General features: G+C 42.0%; 1 protein-coding gene across 3 annotated transcripts in view; it reads left to right on the forward strand.

Moving 5' to 3' along the window:
- The first annotated feature begins 1183 nt into the window (after window positions 1-1183).
- LOC310823855 (E3 ubiquitin-protein ligase TRIP12-like) overlaps window positions 1184-21066 on the forward strand; it is a 46117-nt gene continuing 26234 nt past the window's right edge. For 2 of the 3 annotated variants that reach the window (XM_083696727.1, XM_083696729.1), the window contains exons 1-4: window positions 1184-1259; window positions 7012-7158; window positions 7537-7662; window positions 7876-8660. In XM_083696727.1, the coding sequence (XP_083552853.1) occupies window positions 7061-7158; window positions 7537-7662; window positions 7876-8660 (1009 nt within the window). In that variant the 5' untranslated portion in view covers window positions 1184-1259; window positions 7012-7060. The remainder of the gene's footprint in view (window positions 1260-7011; window positions 7159-7536; window positions 7663-7875; window positions 8661-21066) is intronic. The other variant, XM_083696728.1, reaches the window with a different exon arrangement.

Consider the following 21066-nt stretch of genomic DNA (forward strand, 5'->3'; position numbering starts at 1 on the left):
CACTGATATCAGGGGTTAGCATCTTGCTGCCCAGGTGGGATGGACTTTGGCAACAGATAAGGGATAGCTGATTGTTGAGTCTATTACTCTCGTATATTCATTATTAATTACTCATGTCATATCTGCAAATATCCGTCTGATTGCTGAAGCGACTTCTACTTGCTCAACACTCTTGCTTTTAATGATGTTTTCCGTGGCTGATGGGACTTTCCAGTCCCAGAGGGGGGAATATGTGGTGGAAAATCCCAGAATGATGTGACAGAAAGTTCAGTCATAGCCTTTCTAAGAAATCGCTGATGTTAATTCCTGCTTGATAAATAATGGCTGATAGGATCCAGATGTTGTTATTGGGACAGGAGTGAGAAAAACACGTCACAATGATGTCGAAACAATGATGTTTTTGCCAAAGTGTTGTACACATGTTTCTGCCAAAAGAAATGATGCAGCATGTTCTCGGGTATATAAGGGACAGACGTGATAATAACTTTCTGGAATTCCTCTGCAGAGACCCCAGTTTGTTTGTGCAAATATTATTATCTGCATTAATGACTGTATAATCCTTTGAATAACTCTCCTCATTTGTCCGCTTCCACTCTACCAGTCTCACCCTGCAGCCTCATGAGAGATTATAAATTATAAAAGACCTTACTTCAGTTTTGGTGATAACAACTTGAAAAAAAATAAACTTTGGACGGAGAGGGACCTAGGCCATTTTTTTCCAATACCTTTTCCCCAAGTAGAGACGCCATTTGTAGACGCTGAATAGTTACCATGACAACAGGGAGAAGACCGAAGTGTTAGTGTTATATGAAGGAATAGATTATTCGTATTGAACAGATGTTGGTTGTTTGATTGTAACATTTAAAGAAATATGACACTAGGGAAATTGTCTTGTGAAACATATTTTCGATAAAACTGTTGTTAGATTAAGAGGTCACGACCCAGCGGATTGATATTTCGCAGATACCCAACCTACTGTGGGGTTCCTCTGACTGACTGCGAGAAAGCTTGCGAGTTAAAAATAGCTGAACACAGGTTATTTAAATAGTACAATATAAGCACACATTCAATGAGGTTGAAGCGATTTAGATAGTTTTGGACTGATTCCTTTCCGTGTCGACTTTCAAAAGTAGTTCCTAGCGGAATAATGGGTACTTTAGAGCGGAGGTATATTGCAGTTGCAGGTTCCTCAGCTGATGTGAAGGTAAACGCTAAGAGAGTCGAGCCGGTGCACTGTCTGTTACAACGTCAACAAATAGGTAATAACATAATATTACGTTCAGTGACATCATATCCAGTGATCTTTGTGAATTTAAGACCGAATTGTTTGTAAGGATTTATGACTCGCGAAAAAAAAAATATGGTTTCCAATTGCTTGTCATCTATTGAATCACGTTCCTGCTTTTTTTGTGTCTACTCTGACAGTGTGATGCAAGCAGAGAAGGTTCAGAGGCCATTTCGTTTTGCAATTGGCATGTACATAGATAGCTTTTTACGTAAACTAGCTCAACAACAAACAGTAATTTTGTCAAACAGTAATTATCGTGAACTTTGTCATACTATTAGCCACTCGGCGATGGGGGCCCAATTACTGTTGGCTAACCTTCACTAGCTAAATTGACTAATAGTAATGAAAAGCTAGCTAGCCAATGTCGGCTATTGCTCATATAGCTTTGTCAATGAATAGTTAGCCGAGGCACGCTAGCTAGCAAGTCGACAGCCAAAACAGAAGGTAGCTAGCTTAAACGTTAGCATCCCATTTCGCTTGCTAGCAAAGCAAGTACATGTTTGTTTACTTAGTTTGCTTGTTGTGTATTACACGTCGACAGCGACCATTGTTGACTATGTTGAGACGAGTTTGCTACCTTAATCATATTACGATGTAAACATATAGATTTGATGGTAACTAATGGTGGTTTCCAAATATGGCAATGACATTAATAATGGCATTAGATGAAATTTCCCTGACATTCCCTTTGAACGACACAAAATTAGATTATCGGAGAAGCTAGTAGTAGCGAGTCACAGCAAGCCTGCTGGCTCCAAGTACAGCTGAATCCTCGTACGAACTCGAATACATTATTAGCTAGCCCGACCGATGCTGCCATTTTCGATGGAAAGCTCAGGTAATTGTTAACTATTTAGGCTATGTCATGGTATTTGTCAGTCGTGAAGTTCGACTGTCTAGGTCAACTGGTTTTCTTCTATGCGCAAGTATGAGGACATTTGTGACGCTGAATTTTGTGATATTGTCTAGACATTAAGACAACAGTTCGCCAACTACGCATTTTCGTGTCGCCCATCAATTCCTACTGGGCTCAGCATGCAGTGTGCCCATTATATCCATCTATCTATCTATCCATAAATAAATTAGACGAGTTAAGATTGATCTGATTTAATCTCCAAGGACTCCTTTGGTGGTGATGTCTAATTGAGTCCAATGCTGTTGCTAACCAGCTAGCTGGTGGTGCTAACTACGTCAGAATGAAGGCCTCTTTGTAAAACGACATTGTAAAGAAACAGTAAAAGCTATGTTGATAATTCTATATAATTCAGTTTTATTGGCGGTAGTTGTGAATTGTCGATCGCTGAATTACGTTATAGTCGAACATGATTTGTCAGAGTTGAACGAATAAACAAACAAAGACGAGGATGTACAGTCAGAGGAGGCCTAAAATGGCCTTGCGAATTGTCGTTTTTTTGTCGTCAATATCACTTGATGAGTTTACTCCGCTTCATTAAATGTCTGCATAAACATCAAACTTAACAGATGGCTAAATATTTATGTAGTATAAAAATAAACTCGATAAATAGGTCTAACTCAGGGGCCTGAAATATTCATACATTTTGTTGTAGTGTCATTGAACATTTATTGTATACCTAAAATAGTATGCTATAGGCAATGATAAAGTAACCTAATAATAATAACTTTATTATTATTATTATAGCCAGTTGTCAGTGGTACAGAAAATGTCCTTTGGAAAAACAACCACTGTACCTTTTGGATCTGTTGCCTCTCAGTATTGTAAGTGCTCAGCAAAATTATAGCTAGGTACAGTGCCCTCCATAAGTATTGGAAGTATTTTCTCTTCTTTTAGCTCTATACGCCATAAGATTCTCAGCTTTAATTTAATGTGGGTTTTTTTCAGATTCGGTTCACCATTTAGAAAGTACACCATTTTTCAAAGTACTCCCCCTATTTCAGGGCTCCAAATGTATTGGAAAAAATCATATAACATCCAAATGAAGTTCTCATGATTAAGTATTTGGTCGACCATCTATTGACCCCCACCAGACGCTGGGTATATTATCTGGTGATCCTCTGCCAGGCCTGTACTGTAGTAGGTCCTTATGCCTAAAAACTTGTACTGGGGAAGGGTACAAAAAAAATTCTGCAGTATTGAAGGTCCCCAATAACATCATTCTTAAATGGAAGACGTTTGGAACCACCAAGACTCTTCTTAGAGCTGGTCTGTCTGTGCATGTGACAACAATCTCACAAGCTTTACACAAAGCTGGCCTGTATGGCAGGGTAGCAAGAAAGAAGCCTTTTCTGAAAAAGTGCCACACTCAGTCTCGTTTGTGCTATGCAAAAACACACCTGGAAGATTCTGTTGCCATGTGGAAAAAGGTTTTATGGTCAGACGAGACTAAGATTGAACTTTTTGGACTGAACTCCAATCGCTATGTTTGGCGAAAACCAAACACAACACACCACCCAAAACACACCATACCTACTGTGAAGCATGGTGGTGGCAACATTATGTTGTGGAGATGTTTCTCTTCAGCGGGGACTGGGCAATTGGTCAGGATTGAAGGGAAAATGGATGCTGCCAAGTACACCCAAATTCTTGAGGACAACCTGCGTCCCTCTGCTAGACAGCTGAAGATGGGCAGGTCATTCACCTTCCAACAAGACAACGATCCTAAACATACCGCCAAAAGAACAACGCAGTGGCTTAAGGATAGAAAGGTGAATGGCCAAGTCAGAGTCCTGACTTAAATCCGATAGAAAATCTGCGGATGGACTTGAAGAGAGCAGTCCATCGCTGCTCACCATGGAATTTGACTGAACTCGAACAATTCTGCAAGGAAGAATGGGCAAATATTCTCCAATCTAGGTGTGCAAAGCTAGTAGAGACATATCCAAACAGATTGATGGCTGTAATTGCAGCAAAAGGTGGCTCTACAAAGTATTAAATCAGGGGACTGATGACTTTTCCAACCCTGTTTATTGTTTTTAATTTTTTATAAATTTTCAGAACTGTCGCAGAACTTTTTCAGAATTAGTTTGATGTTGTATGGCTAAATTTGTACATAAAGTACACATTTGTACACATTTTTTTAATGGGTTTTGATTTCAGGCTGTACGACAAATATAGTAACTATTTCAAAGGGGTATGATGACTTTCTATAGGCACTGTACCTGTCAAGCCAATTTTCCAATACTTTTGGTTCCTTGAAATAGGTGCACTATGTATAAAAAGGGTTGTAATTTCTAAATGGTGAAACCACTCTGAAAAAAGAAAACATTGAATTAAAGCTGATAATCTCTACTTTAACCTCCATAGTCATTGTTTGATTTCAAATTGAGCACTGTACTTCACTGTTTAAAATCCAAGGTTGAACCGTCTTTCTAACTCCGATTTTATTGTCATTTGTGAAAAAGTACTCGGTGAATGTGTTTCAGAGGAGTAGATTTATTTCACGTTTGGTGATCTCACACACCTTGTGATCCTGATTTAAAAGTTCAGGATTCAGTGCCAGGCCAGCCATCCATAACTAAGATATTGGCTGTATTGCATAATATCTAAATTTACTGGAATTACTCTGACCCTCTCCCCACATTTACAGTGCCCTGTTTTTTTTTTCTTTCCTCCATCATTTGCTGTTATTTGTATACATATTGGTTTCACCATTCAGAAATGACAAGTTTTTATGCATTGTACCCTAAAGTGATCAGACAACTGGCTTGACAGGTGTTTCTGTTCCGTCATGTCATAAGAGCTCTCAATGTCTGGTATTGATTCTAGGCTTTGTGTTTTATCATGTATCACAGTGATGGCAAGAGTAAAGTGTGGAGTAAAAAATTAACTGCCCAATATCCACAGCATACCACCTCATCTGTGAAATATGGTGGAGGGAGCTTATGGCTCGGGCATGTATGGCATCCACTGGAGCTGGCTCACTTGTCTTCATTGACAATGTAACTGCTGATGGCAGCAGCAGGATGAGCAGAAGTGTACAGAGACATCTCGTCAGCCCAAGTACAAGCAAATGCCTCCACACTCATTGGCGCTTCATCATACAGCAGGACATTGACCCAAAACATACTGCCATAGCAACTAGGGAGTTTTTCAGGACCAAAAAGTGGGAAGTTGTTGGCCAAGTCGCTTGAGGCAAAGACTTGAGGCAAAACGTCCTCAAAACATACAACTGAAGATGGCTGCAGTACAGGCCTGGCAGAGCATCACCAGAGAAGATACCTAGCGCCTGGTCGGGTAAATGGGTCGTAGACTTCAGACAATTTTGCATACAGTGGATTGTCGACCAAATACTAAACATAAGTGCTGAATTTGGACATTATATGAATCTGTCCCATTTTACTTTTGGTGGCCTAAAATAGAGGGACTAAAAGTGTTGTGTACATATTGGTTTTACCATTCAGAAATTACAAGTACCATCAAATGGAAGCAGAGAAGTTCTGCTTTAACCTCATAGTAATTGATTGATTTGAAATCCAAACTTCTGAAGTGTAGAGTGAAAAGAGAAAAAACAGCTTCACTGTCCCATTACTTGCGCAGGGTATGTTCCTCTAGATTGCCAGATGGGAAATTCAATCGCAGCTGGTTATTTCCTACAGCAGTTATCTCCAGGTTTGTTTTTTTGTGAGTTGTGGTGGTACTTTGGGACCCCAGTAGAATATCTGTTATTTTTCACCCCATTGTCTGGTAAAAGGCGAACAGGAGCAACTATCGAAAGAAGGGTGTGAAAACATTTCATAGGCCCGTGTGCTGGGAAGTGAAAACAAGATTAATGTTAAACTGCAGAATATTTTATTCTATAGTGTGTCTTGATAGCATTTGCTCTAAGCAACATGAAAGACCAGTACACCATTAGTAACTGTGGACCAATGTTGGACAAGGCAACTGAACTGTGAAGGGATTCCCTCCCGTAGTGTGAATTCATAGATGGGTCAATATCCCCATCCTTTACTCCAATACGTCTTTGGTCTAACAGAGGGAGGAAGCGTGCTAAATTACTGGAATGGTATGGACACGCAAAGATACTCAATTATATATTTTGCCAATCCCCCAACAGCCCCTTTTTGAGTTGTCACTCATAAGATGACATGTAGGCTTCCTGTGTTTGATGGGATATGACATGCATATACCATGCAGTTTCATAGTTATAGGTGACCCCAGTGAACTAGAGAAGACATAAGGACACTGAGGCTGTTCAGCTTGGCATGTATTTTCTAACCTGAAGCCCAATTCTATGAGCCCAAGATTGCTGTGCCTTGATGTTTTTGCCTCTGTCATCTTGCTTTTTTTGTAGGCATCTTCCTCTGTGTTTTTAAGTTTCTCGTGAACAATAATTTGGGGCCTGTCTTATTGTCTTTCTGATTGGAGCAGCCCACCTTCTGTTTATAGGCAGATCAGAGCTCTCTGTGGCCCCCTGTCAAGTATTGGGCTCATTGATTTCTCAGACTGCCCCGTACTGCCTCCAAATGAATGGTAATGTGAGTAATACGATTGATCTGTTTTGTGAGGCAGGGGCTTGCATCATGAGACATACAGTCTTATATATGGTTGACCAGGCGGTCCTGTCAGTGATCATTTAGTAAAGGGGTTAGGCGTCCAGTTTATGAATCAAATGGTGGCAACAACACTGCAACTGGTGGTATTATAGGCAGTCCATTGGCTGTTTGGGAACATGTTACTCACAAGGTCAAACCCTGACATACTACTTGTGATCTGATGCATTTTCTTTCACTCTCCCATGGTCCAGTGAATGGTAGTGTCTAGAAAGGGTATGTCCCTTCAGGAGAGAGGTGCCAATGTCCAACCGGCCTAATTCCAATCCAGGGGGGTCACTGCGCCGTTCACAGAGGAACACTGCTGCGGCCCAGCCACAAGACTATACAGTCACGGGAAGGTGAGTCTGCCAGCACACTTGATCCCATGCATTCACTTGTGCGTTGGTGATTGTCCACATGAGGGCATGCTTCAAGTTGTCTACTGTGTATTTCTTGTTTCAGAGCTAAAAGGCTAAAAAAAAAAAATATTTCAAGGCCTCAACCTGTTTAGTGCTGGAGCTGATGTTCATTGTAATTAATGATGTTGCATTAGTCTACCAGTACAAATCAGTTTTGCCTGATTTGTTTCGCATGACACTCTCCAGAGGCATTCCTTGGAGTAGTACGGGATGGGTGTTTATAGTAGGGGGTTGATGACTTCTCTTTCTCCTCCTTCATTCAAAGTGATTATGCAAAAACCCATGCTGTCACTTCCTCTTTAATCTCTGCCCTTACAGGTTGCAGTCAGAGCAGGTAAAACATAAAGCAAATTCCCCTGCTGAAACTAGAAGACTTAAGTCTAAGGCTTCCAAAGCTGCGCCCAGCTCGGCCTCTGGCCAGTCCAGAGGGCACAGCTCAAGAAGGTACCCCTCCTCTCTCCTTACCACTGTGTTTGTAGGGTGTGTTTTGTCACTAGAGTATCACGCTAGTGGCATACAGTTTATTAACTATTGTTTGTTCAATTTATTGTGCCCTTTCCCTATTCGTATAGGCTAAATGACTGAATGAGGCATTGTCACTTTCTTTTCAGTTTGGGAAATGTTCTGATCTGTTCTCTCTCCTTCCCTCCTTGGCAGAAGCAGTTTTTCACTGTCAGTGGCTTCATTTGTACTGCAAGACGATCCAGAGGCTGCAGGGACATCAGAGCGAGAGCTACCAGGCCAACAATCCAAGAACGAAAGCACCCGAGGGCTGAAGCGAAGCTCGGCTCCTGACCTCAACAATACATATAACCCCAGCCCTGCCAAGAAGTCAAAATCACACCCACCCAGAGACAATACCTCTGAGGCCAAGAAGATTCCGTTGAAGTCCAAGAAGAGACCGCTGGCAAGAGAGCAGCCCGTGCCCACAGGCCGAGGCCAGAGCAAGAAGAGTGCGGTGTCTGGGGCATCCTCGACCCAGAAACGGAAGAAGGCTGACTCCCTCCCCCCTCTGAGTAGCACAGCTGGGTCCCTCCCCAATCGTTCTGAGGGCAGATCTGCAAAACCCACCAAGCTGGCGTCTAAAACGGCCGCCTCAGCCAAAGCTGGGTGTAGCACCGTGACGGACTCCTCCTCTTCTGCCTCCACCTCTTCCTCTTCCTCCTCCACAGGCGCTAACAGCGCTGCCCTGCAAGGCGCTCGGGTCAAGCAGGGCAAAGACCAGAACAAGGCGCGGCGGTCCCGCTCCGCCTCTAGCCCCTCTCCTCGCCGAAGCACCCGTGACAAGGAGCAGGCCAAAGTCACTGCCTCCTCCAAATTTGAGTGGGCAGCCCGCTTTAGCCCCAAAGTCAACCTGCCAAAGCCCAAACTGTCCCTACCCGGTTCCTCCAAGACAGAGACCCCCAAACCTGGGCCCTCAGGACTTCAGGCCAAACTAGCAAGTGAGTGCCTCTCTGGGGAGAACTCCCCTCTCATACATGTGCCATTTCACGGGGAAGTCATGGGGAAGATTGTTAAAGGTTTGAAGGCTGTGACTAGACTTTGCAGGGTCAATGTGGTGTGGGGTGCAAGTAGATGTTACTCACTGGGATAAAATGTCACAGGACCTGTGGTCCCAGCATTGTCATGGCGTCAATTACAGAAGCTCACTCTGCACTTGGACTGCTGCTGCTGGGGTAACTGTTTCGCACGCCAAATACATGCCACCAATATGCACATTCAACACAGATGAACCCTACACAGACACTTGGTGCTGATAAACATGTATGAATATACATGGGCTACACACAAGCTTGCAGATAAACTCAAGACATGCATGTTACTGCCTATGGCCCCTGGTCTGAGCATTGATTACTTCATCTTATGATAGATGATTCACTTACAACAAATACATTTGTTTAAGTAAGTCGCTTTGGATAAAGGCGTCTGCTAAATGCCGTAAATGTAACTGGTGAAGTCACACATCTCACACGGTCATCTCTTCATTCCCTGCACATAGTCAGCTGTGTGTTCATTAGTTGCGGGTCCAAGCTCACTGGAGGGGGTTGTGGGCTTCACCAGGAGCTGGTGGACTGGCTCAAATTTCAGCCCATGTCAGTACCAGCCTCAAACTGGAGGATATACAGTGGGGGAAATAATGATTTGATCCCCTGCTGATTTTGTTGCTGATTACAAAGAAATGAGCGGTCTATAATTTTTATGGTACTTTTATTTTAACAAATAGACACAGAATATCAACAAAAAAAGTCCAGAAAAACATATTATATAAAGTTATAAATTAATTTGCATTTGATCGAACAAAATAAGTATTTGGTCCCCAAGCAAAACATGACTTAGTACTTGGTGGAGAAACCCTTGTTGGCAAGCACAGAAGTCAGACGTTTCTTGTAGTTGGTCACCAGGTTTGCACACATCTCAGGAGGGATTTTGGTCCACTCCTCTTTACAGATCCTCTCCAAATCCTGAAGGTTTCAAGGCTTTCGCTTGGCATCTCGAGGCTTCAGCTCCCTCCACAAATTTTCTATAGGATTAATGTCTGGAGACTAGCTAGGCCACTCCATGACCTTAGTGTGCTTCACTCCTTTGTTGCCTTGGCCGTATGTTTTGGGTCGTTGTCATGCTGGAAGACCCATCCTCAGTGCTCTGGTTGAGGGAAGGAGGTTCTCGTCCAAGATCTTACGGTACATGGCCCCGTCCATTGTCCCCTCAATGCGGGGAAGTCATCCTGTACCCTTAGCAGAGAAACAGCCCCAAAGCATAATGTTTCCACCTCCGTGTTTGACGGTGGGGATGGTGTTCTTGGGATTGTATTCAGCATTTCTCTCCCTCCAAACACGACGAGTCGAATTTATGCCAAAGAGTTCAATTTTGGTCTCATCTGACCACATCACCTTCTCCCAAGCCTTCTCTGAATCATTTTGGTGTTCATTGGCAAACTTCAGATGGGCCTGTACATGTGCCTTTTTGAGCAGGGGGACCTTGCGGGCACTGCAGGATTTCAATCCGTTACGGTGTAGTGTGTTACCAATGGTTTTCTTGGTGACTGTGGTCCCAGCTGCCTTGATCATTACCAACTCCTCCCGTGTAGTTCTGGGCTGATCCCTCACCCTTCTCATGATCATCCTTACCCCACGAGGCAAGATCTTGCATGGAGCTCCAGGCCGAGGGCGATTGATGGTTATTTTGTATTTCTTCCATTTTCTAATAATTGCACCAACAGTTGTCTCCTTCTCACCAAGCTTCTTGCTGATGGTCTTGTAGCCCATTCCAGCCTTGTGCAGGTCTACAACTCTTCCCCTGATGTCCTTTGAATGTTCTTTGGTCTTGCCCATGGTGGTGGAGATGTTGGAATGGAAAAGATTGATTCTATTGACCGGTGTCTTTTATACCCATAACTAGCAGAGATTAGGAGTACTTTCTTAAAGTGACAGGCCTAATCTGTGTGCCTCATGGGCATATAACCGGTCTGTATGAGCCAGAATTCTTGCTGGTTTGTAGGGGATCAAATACTTATTTCGTTCGATCAAATGCAAATGAATTTATAACTTTATATAATGTGTTTTTTCTGGACTTCTTTGTTGATATTCTGTCTCTATTTGTTCAAATAAAAGTACCATAAAAATTATAGACCGCTCATTTCTTTGTAATCGGGCAAACTAACAAAATCAGCAGGGGATCAAATAATTATTTCCCCCACTGTAAATAGTGTCAGCTGTAGCCTGTGGAACAAATGGATGGTTGTAAAGGTGGCTAGGACATACAGACAGGCTTTACAATTTCAAGGTGATTGTACAATAGTTTAGAAGTGCTTGCTTACATGGTTACATTGTGAAGGGATTGTGAGTGAAGGGCTCGAAGTGATCAGTAATGAAGGATCAGACGGTAGGTCTTCAGAGTACAAGATGATGTTTTTATTGACAAGATGGGTGTAGACAAAAGCAGCAGACAAGACGGGTGCCTGGGAGAAAGTTCTGTATCAGCCATTTCTCAAAGTCTAATTCTCCTGCATTTACAGTTATACCTGGTTCTGTCAGATTTAGCTTTGCACTGATTGGTATTCTCTAATGGGAAGCATCAGAATCAGCCCATCATATTAGAACACCGTAACAGGTTTTGTGTTTCAAAGCAACAGTGAGTTGTATGAAGTCACGTGCAGAGGTGAGACCTTGACCAAATAATGAGCTACTTCTTCACCCTGTCTTATCTTGCCCTGTGCCAGGCTCTGCGGACCACAAACTCTCCGGGTCCCACGAGATTTAGGAGTAAAACTTTTCTCTAATTAATGCTGGACACCTGCACGTGACTTAACCCTCACAAAAATACTCTGTTCTATTATCAAAAGTTAACTACATTGTCGAAGCAAAATAACAGAGCAATAGTGTCATTATTCTGGGCCTTGATTTATTTTCAATGGCTGCCGGGGCACCAAACTCTTAAGTTGACCTATGACCACTTTTCCTTGTCCCTTCATGAGGCTTTGCTGTCATGAGGTATTGAGTTGCTGTGAGACCAGTCACAACACGAGCAGCCCTGAGGTAAAGGAGGTCAGACTACACAGCAGTGTATTGTGGGAATTGTATTCCGTGTGAGGACTGGCTGACGAGCAGGCATCAGGTTTGCACTGCAGGGTGAGGAATGATTCACCATCTTTTATTAACCCTTTCTACACCATGCCCCCTAGGGGCCATTTACATTACGGTAATGAAAGAGCATGTTTCGCTAATGAACCCCAACTTATTAAAGGAAAGGTTTACCCAAAGTCAATGTTGTGTCGTGTTTTGCCCTTTCTGGGTGATGTTCAACAAGGTAAGAGAATTTTTTGTATTTAAAATTGTTGTCTGGAGCTTGGCCACTCCAAAAGCAGTACATTTAGACAGTATTATGTCATACTTCTCCTTTATAAGGGGTGAGGTTATGACCAAATTGACGTAGTGCCTAAATGCTCTGCTTTTGGAGTGGCCAGGCTGGACAGCATGTATGTGTAAAAAAAAAAAAATCAGAACTTGAACATTGCCTAGAAAGGGAAAACAGGCTAAAATATTGATTTTAGGTGAACAACTACAAGTGTAGTACTTTTAAATTGTTAAATGGATGTTACAGGCATGGGCACTTGGATGACTGCTTTGATGTCCGACTCATAGTACCAGACCTTGTCCCCTGGAAGTTGCATGGCTGGCACAAAGAACCTGTTTTCTCCCACTCTGCTCATTGTATCAACCTTGTATTGTTCACCAACGATCTGATAATGAATGAGAAGTCGGCCTATTAGCAAACAGTTTGAAGTCTGATGCAGCTAGTGATGGGCAAATGAAGCTTTTGTGAAGCACTGAACCACTTGAGCCAGTTGTTTCGAAAATGGGTTCATTACTCGAAGCTTCAGTTACAGTGACCTCTCCTGGCAAAGTGCAAGGCTGCAGTCAAATTAGGCAGGCTAGTTGGTGGACAGGAGGCTTTTAATTACACGCACGCACGAACACACACACACACACACACACACACACACACACCTCAATGAGCAGTGTTGGAGAAACTACTTTACTTTTGTAGAAAAGATCTTTTGTTCTGAAGCATCTTTGCTTTGATCACCCTTGGATTTAAAGTATTGTAACGACCCTGTGAAAGGCCCGTTAGCAATTCCGCCAAGGGAGTTATCGCTCTTGGTGTTGTGGCTAGCGCGGCCGGTTTGTGAGCGAAAGATTGCGAGTTCGATACCTGCTTAAGGCAAGCTGCTCTACCCCGCCGTTCGCTACAGTATCTTAGCTTTGATGAAATTCTTTGATGCACACACACACTAAGACTGAATATCATGTTCTATTTACAAATAAAGATTGATGAATGTGTGTATTGTGTTATTGAGGAGAGAGTGCTGGGGAAAATATGGCATAGGTTGGGTGTGTTTGTGTAACTATGGCAGGGGGTGATTATGTGGGATGGGGAACACTCAAAGATTACAAGAAGAACACTCGGAGAATACAAACGCAATACCAACAACTCAACAGCAACAACGCACCTACTACGACAATCCACAAATTGTGCATTGTTTAGAGCGGTTATAAAGCGTTGAGGCACTCAAATTCAAAACTGTCGCAACCTATCACCTGTCAGAATCGAGACGAGGCAGTGCCAGTGAATCACCTGATTGGACCGCGAACCAGTCAGGTGATTCATTCAGGCAACGAAGCAGTTGCTGCTTCGGACGTCATGTCACGTGATTTTTTTAGCACCAAAGCAAGCTTTGAAGCAGTGCTTCGATGGAATTGTTGTTCAGTGTTTGAAGCACGTATCGAAGCTTCAGTGTCAAATGGACTGTGCCATCTTCTTTAACATACCTGTGTGATTGAGCCAGGGTAGAGATGTCCATCGTAATCAACAAGAACCTATGTCCAACCTCTATTGTGGGATCTTGCTCCTTGTGGGATTCCTCCACCTCCTTTGGACAGAAAATGAACTCTCTCGGAGAGAAACAGTCACAGGAGGGACTGCAAAAGCAGGAGTCTCTGGTTCTGATCTTGCCGGATTCTGTGGCAACAAGCTACAGAAAAAGGAATTCATAAGTTCAATATTTGAAACACTAAGGATCATTAAGTTACTTCAAATAACATTTTACACATCTTAAATGTCCATGATACATCTGCAGCTATCGTAAGATACAAGTAGTTACCTCAAGTATTGTATTTTGGCCAATTAAATCACTGCCCTCATTTACCGCAAAAATGTAAACAGACTTAGTTAGTAGTTTTGATGTCATGAACATAATACAATGAGGCACAAGCAATGTACCATAGGTGAATTTCAGAATATGAAAAACATAACGTAAGCATATTTTCAAACACAAGGCTAATGACTACATTTGAAAAATAGTGCAACATCGTTTCGTGATCCTTTAACTTGGGTGAAAGGGGTAATCTGTGATGTTTCAGAACAATACTTATACTAAACAATACTTAACAATACTTGTAATTTTAAACACAATATTTAGATAAACATGCTTTGAGTGTCATTTTTTCCTCGATTGGAAGCTCTCCTATTCACTGCCTGCCAAAGCCATAATTCGAATTGGTGAGTGCATTTAAATTCAGTAGCAGCAAATGAGCTCAGCAAATGACCAAAACAACATAAAGTGGAAGGACAGCCACTCTCTCAAATAAATCACGGATTATCCCTTTAAGACAAAGAAAGTGTGCAATACAAAAACACATGAGCAGAGCTTACCTGATGCGCTTTCATTGTCCCTGGCACTGTCTTGAGGGATGGTGGAACCAATTCCCCACTTGTTGTGATCTTCTCCTTGGTTACCTCAAAAAAACTTCAGAGGTTTGTTTGGACAGGTTTTCCATTAAAGCATGGGCATCAGGAATGTCTGTCCCGTAGGCCACCATCCGATCCGCAAAGTTTTTGAGAACACCTCCAACTCCCATCAGGGGCTCCTTTTCCGTGTGATGCCTCAAAAGTTCCAAATCACTGCCTTGAAACCTTTCAAGAAGGGGACTGTTGAGGCCAGGCAGTAGACGCAGTACTGCGAAGTTGGCCCATCTGATAGGAAGTGAATCCTCTCTGCAGCAGGGTGACTGGCTCTGACGTAATCCAAGATTGGATCAGGGTGTGCCCATGTGGCAATGGCATCATGCTGGAGGCTCTCTGAGTGTCGCAAATGACTCCACCTTTCCTCCACTGAAGTGCAACACTCCAGTGTGAAGAGTCACCTGCTGGTGTGACCCGCCAAAGTGAGTATCTTTGATCTCCTTGCTCAATTTGCACTTGTAGTTTTCGCTATAATCGACATGGACTACAACTTGGTCCTCTGTCAAGCTCTTCAGCGTCTTCAGACTGGTGAACTGGTGCCCAATATTGTAAAAATGCGTACAGAAATGGGGTAGGTCCTCCTTGGTAAGGTCTACAAGCCGCTCTATGCTTGCGAACTTCTTCTCCAGGATAGTTGTTTTTGCCTCAAACTGTGATGTAGATCTTGTTTCTTGGTGACTCTCGTGGACCTACTGACCCACTCTTCCCAATACACAATGTTGTCCTTTGTGTTAGAAACATTCCCTGTCGAAATGAATCCTTTCTTGCACTTGTCACACCTATTGTACATGCAGTCGATGTCTACTGCATCACATCCCGATGAAGTCACCACTTCCGTTGATGACATGATTCGTGTGATGCCAAGCTGGTGTGACTTTTTCACCTTGCTGTTGAAATTCTCATGAATTTTGCATCCACAAGTCTCCCTGTCTGCAACTCTTGGGTTAACAATCCAAAAAGGCCTATGCTTGCAGAACTGAGACCGAGAGATCTTCAGAGTGGGATTCTCTCCTAGAAACTTCTTGTGGCGGTCCTGAAGACCTGCCCGCCTTTCCTCATTTCGCCAGCTTTTCCGTTGATCATGGTTGTGATGTCATCCCTGTGTAGGAAGGTTTTAACAAGAGTTCCCATCCTTTTCTTTTTATTGACTGACACCAACCTCTCCTTTTGGGCCTGGTTTGCTCTTTCTGTTTTTCTCCAGTCTTCTTATCCTCTTCCTCGTACACTCAAGTTTCCTTTATTTTTGCTTTAGTTTCTTCTTCATGTCTCTCAGTTTGCTCCTCAGTTTTTCTCAGTTCAGTCAAGTTTCCTTTTTGATGTTGATATTTGTGGGGTGGCTGATCTTGGGGGTGGCTGATTTAGTTTGATGGGTTGCAGGACTCGCCGAGGTAGAGGTGGAGGCATAACATTTTCTTGCTCGTCTGGATCGTCAATATCTGATGGTGGGCTGAGATTCATGATCTGCAGATTTCTTTTTTTTGTTGCATTAAACCTATTGGAATTCTCCCTCCACTTTTTTTTTCATTCTTGTGTTTGACTTTAACAGACCACTCTCCTTTCTTTTTAGATACCTGCAAAAATATGAACAACATTAGTTACTCTTATAAGACAAAAGTGCTAATAATACAACCCAAAATGACTCGACAGAACCAAAATGTTTACAAAACTAGGCCAATATCTAGTTATACGCTACAGGCTCTTACTATGCCTGTCAATAATTGTACTACATCAGGTTGTGTTTAGCACATGAAATTGTCCAAGTATGCAAATTGTGGTCACATTGTATATTAAGTGTTGCGTCATTATGCATTAATAGAGCATTAATAAAGCCTTAATAAATTACAATGCCTTAATAACACTGTACATTGAAGTATGCTAAATATAATCCCATGTCACATGACATTTTAAAAAATGTCATGACATTGGGGCCCTTCACTGATTGTAATAATTCAATTCATTACACATTCATGAATGGTTCATTACTTATTAAGAATGTATTAATTACCTTCATTATAACATACTTTTATAGAAAAATCCAAATGACATTGGAGATGGAAAAGGCCATCATTCATAATGCATTAATGAATGATTTAACTCATGATGTAGGTCATTAATACATTCGTAACATGTAATGAATCAATGAATGTGTAATCAATTGAATTATTAGTCAGTGAAGGGCCCCAATGTCGTGAAATTGGATTAGTCATAATGTATGTTATACGTTGTTAATCATTTCTTAATATTTAATAAATAATTCATTGGTGTTATGAATAATGGAATTTCCACCTAATGTCGTGACATTTTTTGAATTGTCTCAAGACATTGCATGTGACAACACAGGTAATAACGCATGTTATTAAGCATATTTCATCGTACACAGTGCATTATTAATGCAAGATGTTTATTAATGTGTGATGATGCTACACTTAATATACAATGTGACCCAAATGTTCTACTCAAAATGTAGGGGTCTACTGTATATCCAGTGTAATCATTGACCTATAGGTGGAGCTATAGTTTCCTACTATATGGTACTGTATGAGGTTATCTTCAGCACTGTAAGTATGCTGCCTTTCTTTTCACTTCAAATGTGGGCCTACCTCTCTCTTTCCTTCCTCCTGTACTCCAAGTAGCTCGGGATTCCTGTAATGCTTTTTCATATGTTTCTGCAACCTAGCTCTTGTAGCGGCCTTCTTTCCTTCCACCATTGTAGATCTTCATATCAAAAAAGTCAGATTACTGGTCTATTATAGTAACGAACAAACAATAATAAGAAACTATTCTTATATTGATTACCGTAACATCATAATTCATTACCGTAACAGGCAACTATATGACATGGTAATGAAAATGACGTGGTAATGCTCTTTAGCTTAGCTAGCATAAAATGGCCGAAGCCATGATGTCCTTGAAGGAAAAAAAAAAAAAAAAGCACCATCACTATATGCCTACACATACCCTTTCTATTGTAATGTTTTAAATCAGTATTTTTTTCTCAACATGAAAGATTACATTGTTATGGTAATGTACCCCGGTGGTGTGGGTAAGAGGGATGTAAGAAGACAAAGTTCAAGTTTTAAGTTCTCTTCTGTGTGGTGCATTGTGGGTCAATAAAACTTCATTGACAAATACACTCACCGGCCACTATTAGGTACACCTGTTCAACTGCTTGTTAACGCAAATATCTAATCAGCCAATCACATGGCAGCAACTCAATGCATTTAGGCATGTAGACATGGTCAAGACGACCTGTTCAAACCGAGCATCAGAATGGGGAAGAAAAGTGATTTAAGTGACTTTGAACGTGGCATGGTTGTTGGTGCCAGACGGGCTTGTCTGAGTATTTCAGAAACTGCTGATCTACTGGGATTTTCTCACACAACCATCTCTAGGGTTTACAGAGAATGGTCCGAAAAAGAGAAAATATCCAGTGAGCGTCAGTTCTCTGGGCGAAAATGCCTTGTTGATGCCAGAGGTCAGAGGAGAATGGCCAGACTGGTTCGAGATGATAGAAAGGCAACAGTAACTCAAAGGTTGGTGGTGGTGTAATGGTGTGGGGGATATTTTCTTGGCACACTTTGGGCCCCTTAGTACCAATTGAGCATCCTTTAAACGCCACAGCCTACCTGAGCATTGTTGCCATGTCCATCCCTTTATGACCACAGTGTACCCATCTTCTGATGGCTACTTCCAGCAGGATAACGCGCCATGTCACAAAGCTCACATCATCTCAAACTGGTTTCTTGAACATGACAATGAATTCACTGTACTCCAATGGCCTCCACAGTCACCAGATCTCAATCCAATAGAGGACCTTTGGGATGTGCTGGAACGGGAGACAAATCTGCAGCAACTGCGTGATGCTATCATGTCAATGTGGACCAAAATGTCTGAGGAATGTTTCCAGCACCTTGTTGAATCTATGCCACAAAGAATTAAGGCAGTTCTGAAGGCAAAAGGGGGTCCAACCCGATACTAGCCAGGTGTACCTAATAAAGTGGCCGGTGAGTGTGTATATACAGTAGTTTTGACAGGCACGTGAACAAATGTTACGGTAAAGCTGTGTGCTCGGACACTCCTGTTTTGGCCAAAAACATATATAATATATTTTCTGACCCCCTAGAAATTATTATTGGCTGTTAATATATACTACTCTAAACAATATGTAAATGTTTTTAATATTTTTTATTTTACATTTATTTTATTGGAAGAAAGGAAAACCTTGAAATATTTGTCTGGACGTGTTATGGTAATGAATTTTTCGATAAAAAAAATCTACTGAAAAAACACAAAATATAAAAACAATTAAATGAACCATATAGTGTGCTTTTATATTAAAATGAATTATTTTACTTTCTCAGTGAATGTGTATCAATTCGTTACAGACGTGGATTCATGAGAATCACCCAAGTGAGCATACAAATAAACAATTGTACTGTTAAATACACTGCTCAAAAAAATTAAGGGAACACTTAAGGGACACATTACCTGCTGTTGTGTTGATGCCCTTCTACGACCCTGTCCAGCTCTCCTCGTGTAACGGCCGGTCTCCTGGTATCTCCTCCATGCTCTGACTGTGCTGGGAGACGCAGCAAACCTTCTTGCGACCGCACGTATGGATGTGCCGTCCTGGAGGAGCTGGACTACCTGTGCAACCTGAGTGGGCTGCAGGTACCGCCTCATGCTACCAGTAGTGACAAGGACACTAGCAGAACACAAAACTAGAGAAGAAAGGATAAGGAGAGAGCAATTGTCTGTGGCCACCACATGCAAAACCATTACCTTTTTGGGGATTGTCTTGCTTTTGCCTCTCCAGTGCACCTGTTGTCACTTTAATTTGCACCAAAGCAGGTGAAATTGATTCATAATCACTTGTGCTTCCTAAATGGGCAGATTGATATCCCTGAAGTTTAACTGACTTGGTGTTATAAGTGTTCCCTTAATTTTTTTGAGCAGTGTATATGCAACAATTGGAATTTATATTCTTATTCCTATATGACACCATGATTTAAGATGAGCTGAGCTGAACGTCAAACTTTTTGCCTCTTTGTCGGGAAACTAGAGGACTTCTGAAAGTCAACAAGGGGAGGGCTAATTGACAGCCTGTTGATTTATGGCCCTAACTGCCAGAAAGTGTAGCGGTTAATGATCGCATTGGCTGTGTTAGCAAGCTAAAATGCTAAACCTGGCACTGATTTTGTCTAGTATAAACAAGAATTTGGGATGCCCGCGTCTCAACCACTAGGGGGCCGTGTTGAAAGGGTTAATGGGGGAGGGACACCTTGTTCCCTGTCCCTTCTCGCATTTGCTGTTTCTCACACACACACACACACACCTAGTCCCTGTCTCTGTCAACATGCCTATAATGTTAAGTCAGCAGCATTGCATATGGGTTACTGAGTGTCACCGTGATATTGAGAGATTGTGGAACACCATTTTGCCAATTGTGTTGCGTAAGTGTAGTGTTTTTTGGGCTTGAGTGAGGGGTGTACGGTTGCGTTAATGATTAATGCAGACAGGTTCTGTATTGTATGTGGTGAGTAAAAGGTCAGTCAGCAACATATTTTTACACTCTTACTCCTCCATATCTGTCAACCTGGGCTGCTAAATATTCCCGGTTTGCATTTTCGACTTTGGGACCCACAGGTTTAACATAAAGGTTGTTCTGCTCTATGGCCGGATTGAGAGGTGGCTATTTATACTGTCTTCGTTGGTGGCACTCTGCTTTGAACACAACACGAGATTAGCCAATGTCTACTCTCTCACTGTTATGACTGGTGACCCCCTCTGCACCAGTTCTTGCTCTGACTGCTTTGCAAATATTGTTGCATACCCCTTGGACTTAACCTTTCTGAGATGGCTCACTTTGATAAACACTGCTCTGTACGTTTTGTTTTTTTAATGCTAAATCTGCCATAGCCTAATCGAATGATGGCAGTAACAAACAGTGTTATTAAACTGTCTGTTGGAGATGTGAGATATGTGCTCGACTGTGTGCCGGCACTGCATGCACAGCAGATGCTGACCAATCAGAAGCATCCCTTTAACGAGGTAGTGTAGAGCGGTGAAGGGGGAAAAAACGTAATCTGCCCCCCTTGAGATCTCTCCCCCCCCCCCCCCCCGATGGGCCAAAGGGCCATAGAAAACTCATTGAGACAATGGAATTGTCTCACTTTGATGTTGAATGACTCTGGGAACGTTTGAATACTAATTGAGTGTCATTTGACTGGAACTGATAAGATAAGGTCTGATTGGTTCACTCTTACAAACAACTCCTTGATTTGAATACTGATGGTTAAAAGGCAGGTATAAAATGGTCCCAGCTGTTATCTGAGAGTCTACAGGCCATATTTGCCTTGTAGTACAGTGCCCTCCATAAGTATTGGAAAGAGGAAGCATTTTGTCTTGTTTTAGCTGTTTACTCCAACAGTTTGGATTTGAAATCAAACAATTACTATGAGGTTGAAGTAGAGATTGCCAGCTTTAATTCAATGTTTTCTTTTTCACATTCATTTAGAAATTGCAACCCTTATTTTCCTTAGTCCT

This window comes from Argentina silus, assembly GCF_951799395.1.
Source record: "Argentina silus genome assembly, chromosome: Y".
NCBI classification, from domain to species: Eukaryota; Metazoa; Chordata; class Actinopteri; order Argentiniformes; family Argentinidae; genus Argentina; species Argentina silus.